Raw genomic sequence first — 4,055 nt, forward strand, 5'->3', positions numbered from 1 at the left:
TTGTTTGGGCTATTACGAGCCTTCTTCGTAGTAGAAAGCTTTTCTCCAGAGGTCTCGTAATCGAGCCTCCCCAGACCCTGGTAAGGTTCACCTTTCTTTCCTCCCCTCCGGAATTTTCTTCCGGTGACCGGATTTGCTCTTGTCCTTTCACGGATTTTTCAAATTGGTCTTGGCTTTTATGTCTTGCTGTTAGTCACCTTTAAGCCTTGTACAAGTCCTATCAACCAAATCCTATAAATATCTTTTTCAGGGTCTATTGGCGGCACATATGTCATTTCCTGATCAGTCTCTGAAGGCTGATATTTTATGAATAGTTCCAGACTCTATTTCAGTGTCCTTCCTCTGTACCCACATCCGCCTTGATATTAAATTCCCATGGGGCTAGATTGGCCTCGATAACCAGATCCTCTCTGTTTTAGGTACTTTTCCGGATTTGGATCAATCCAAATTGTCATCAAACCCCAAGGTAAGTTTTTTGGCTGTGAATGGAGGGGCTCTCAGATGCTATTGCCACGGAGGACCTAATTAAAGCCACCGAGGAAGCTGAGCTAGCATGGGGTGCTGCCTCGTTGGCAGGTGATTGGCAATCGACTCTAAATGACTTGGTGGTCAAGCCATCCTCCCAGAAATCTGATCCATCCTCAAAAAATAAAGCAGAGGCGTCACTGGAAGATGGGTGCAAAAGCGGGAAAAATTTCTGCTATAACAAGGCTCACAAGCCTGTTAAAACATCTCCCCCCCCGCCGACGATAAGGATTGATAGTGCGCATCTAAATGACAGGATTGAGAGCCTGCAGAACCTTGCTCTTATTGGTAAGTGGCATTTCCCCGAAATGTCTGATTCCGACATGAGGAAATGGCTTGCGAATTTCTGGAAACCTATGATTGGCTATGTTCCGGTCATATCTAGCCTAATGAAAGAGTGGTACTGTTTCCACTTCCTAAGTGCTGCGGATGCTAAAGCCATTCAAAGTCGGCCATGGGTCTTCAAAAGGAGTTTTCTTGCCCTGTATAGATGGTATATTGGCTTTAATCCTCTGAAAAATACTCCCTTGAATAATCTTATTTGGGTCAAATGCCCAAACCTTCCCCTAGAGCTGTGGTCAAATGAAACCCTGGAGGAGATTGGCAATGCCATTGGACAATTCATCTATGTCGATCCATGGTGTCTGGGAGAAAAGGACAAAAGAATCACCTGGATTCTCATTCAAAAGCCGTATAGGGGGGGTTATCCAGACCATATAGAGATTTCTTGGAAAAACCAGATCATTAAACAGAGATTGGATTTCTGGGGTATACCTTTTAGGTGTGCCGCTTGTCACAAAACGGGCCACTTAGTAAAAAATTGCCCCAGTGTCAAATTGTTTGGCTACAGGCGGGACATGCAAAAAATGTACTGCAATGATTTACCATCTACTCCCTCTTCCCTGGGAATCCCGCAAGACATTCCAAAATCTCCAGCGTCCCCTCGTGCTCAATCTATGGATCCTCTTATGCCCCCCGATTCCATTCCTGACTGTCTGATTATTTCTAATAGCCCTGTCATATGCAGCCCTTCTGGGATCCAAAGATCTCCCATTCTTGAGCCGAGAGAGGATCGGCCAATCCCATCGCTGAGTCCTATGAACAAGAGGGAGTTCTCAACTGACTCTCATCCTTTGCCTTCGAAGGGAGAGTTTTTTGTTGGATCTATCCCCATTCCTATCTCATCCTCATCTCCGCAACCTAATCAAGCCCACCTGGGCCTCATAAAAGGGAAGGAGCCGTGTGTATCGTTTACCCCCTTAAATTCCCCAGCCTCATCCCCTATCAATCCCTATGACAGTGATCTGGATCACCTGGTCTACAGAAAATCCCTCGAATTGGAGCCATTAACGATTCACAAGCTCGGGAACATAGCAATGCCTCTCATAAGGCCGGACTCGGCTAGGAATATAACTGTCCGGAAAAAGAGTCGGGGCGGCAGCAGGAACTTTAGAGGAAGAACAACAGTTATAGATAGAGGGATCAGAAATTTGTCATTGGTTGAGGTGTCCATCTATGATTTGCCAGATTCACAGCCTCTTAGAGCATGCAAGGCTGGCGAATCATCTAAATTATCCCTATAATTTCTCTGAATATAAGGGGTCTTGGCATTGATCCCAAATTCCTAACGCTAAAAAATTTCTTTTTCTATTCCAGGGCTGGCATAATCCTCATCCAGGAAACCATGCACAATCATGAGGACACTTTATCATATTTCAGGAAAATGTTTCCATCGTGGTATATGGTTGCAACAGAGGCTCGTGGTTTATCAGGGGGTCTTGCAACTCTCTGGGATCCAGTGCGAGTAAGAGCAAAGGCTTACAGGTGTTTTGCAGGGATTATCATTGCGGCTTCCATCAGGGGATGCGAATCTCCCATCAATATTCTTAACATATACGCGCCTTACAAAAACAGAGATCCTTTTTGGAAATAATTATTCTCTTCAGACGTATTTGACATTGATCATCTCATAACTGCTGGTGACCTGAACATAGCTCTGAGCTCTGAAGAGGTATGGGGCCATGGGAAGATAAACAATGCGCATGCTGATTTCATCAAGCTAGAGTTGCTTAACAGGAATATGGTGGATATAATTCCTACGGTGATGAAACCGACATGGTCCAATGGTAGGGTTGACAAGGCCTATATTGCTAAAAGAATAGATTGTTTTCTCGTTCATATCAGCATCCTAGACAAAATGGGCATGCCCTGCTCAACAGTGGAAAATATTTTGGTCTTGGATCACAGACCTATTCTATTAACATGGCCTGAAAAACAATTCAGAAAGGGATACTCATTCAAGTTTGACAGATCCCTCCTACAGGACACAGCTTTCAATGAATATATCAAAAATGCGTGGAAAGAGATAAAGGCAAGGGACAAGCCCCCCTTTTTCACAACCTTCAGAGAAAAAATGGAAGAGATCAGAAAGATTGTCAAAAAATGGCAGATTCAAAAGCGACAGAAAGACAAAAGAGAATTACAAAGGGTTCAACAAGAGCTGGACTCTCTGTTGGGATTAACAGATTATGCCTCTTGCTCTTTCGAGATGAAGTGTCGCTTAAGGGAATTGGAGAAGGAAAAATTCAAATTGATGCAGCAGAAAGAATCTTTTTGGAGACTCAAAAGCAGAGCCTTATGGATCCAGGAAGGTGATAAAAATACCAAATTCTTCCATAATTATGCAAATGAAAGAAGAGCCAAAAATTCCATATGGAAAATAAAGGATGATAAGGGTGGGTATGCTGTTTCCCATGATGACATTACAAAACAGGTGGTTAGTTTTTTCAAGGAACAGTATAGTAGACGTAAAGATATAGCATTCAGGGATATTTTATGGGGTATTGACTTGGTCCCGGAAATGTTTGATGATGAAAAGAATGAAGCTTTGTTTCAGCCAATCACTGAAAATTAGCTTTTTGGAGTTATGAAGTCTTTCAAGAAAGATAAATCCCCTGGCCTCGACGGATGGACAATTGACTTCCTGATTCATTTCTTCGATCTTTTCAAATTGGATCTTCTGAGAATGGTGGAGGCATCTAGAATGTCGGGTAGCATTCACCATCTCACTACGTCTACTTTGATTGCTCTTATCCCAAAGAAGGGAGAGCCTAAATCGTTCCTTGATTTCAGACCGATCTCTTTATGCAACATATCATTCAAGATCATTACTAAGATTATAGCTGAAAGAATCAAACATACGCTGGCATCCTGTCTTACTCCTAATCAACATGCTTTTCTAAAAGGACGCAATATACTAGATGTTGTTGCCAGTACACAGGAGTGCCTTCATTCTATGTTCTCACACAATTCAAAGGCTGCTATTATGAAAATTGATCTCCAGAAAGCTTATGATGTTTTCGACTGGGGGGTTATGCAAAGTCTCCTGGCAAAGATAGGTCTGAAACCCGGCCCTATCCGATGGATCATGGCATGCATAGAAAATGTCAACTATGCGGTTATTATAAATGGTTTTCCTTCTCCTTATTTTCGTGTGGATAAGGGCTTGCGCCAGGGCTGCCCACTATCGC

At 43.0% G+C, this 4,055-nt stretch overlaps 1 protein-coding gene across 1 annotated transcript; it reads left to right on the forward strand.

Moving 5' to 3' along the window:
- Positions 1 to 2,266: 2,266 nt before the first annotated feature.
- Positions 2,267 to 3,439, forward strand: LOC149228982 (uncharacterized). Its single transcript, XM_089380922.1, has 2 exons — positions 2,267 to 2,351; positions 2,472 to 3,439. The coding sequence occupies exons 1-2, from the start codon at positions 2,267 to 2,269 to the stop codon at positions 3,437 to 3,439; spliced, it is 1,053 nt and encodes a 350-aa protein (XP_089237048.1).
- The last annotated feature ends 616 nt before the right edge of the window (positions 3,440 to 4,055 follow it).

Source organism: Pinus tabuliformis, chromosome J (genome assembly GCF_031772625.1).
Source record: "Pinus tabuliformis cultivar Carrire ecotype Pingquan chromosome J, CPIR1, whole genome shotgun sequence".
NCBI classification, from domain to species: Eukaryota; Viridiplantae; Streptophyta; class Pinopsida; order Pinales; family Pinaceae; genus Pinus; species Pinus tabuliformis.

Excerpts from the sequence above, each read along its gene's own strand:
- LOC149228982 (XM_089380922.1), top strand. The coding sequence starts at position 2,267 with ATGGTTGCAACAGAGGCTCGTGGTTTATCAGGGGGTCTTGCAACTCTC. Across the intron at positions 2,352-2,471 it reads AAGAGCAAAGGCTTACAGGT|ACGTATTTGACATTGATCAT; the intron begins GTTTTGCAGGGA and ends TATTCTCTTCAG.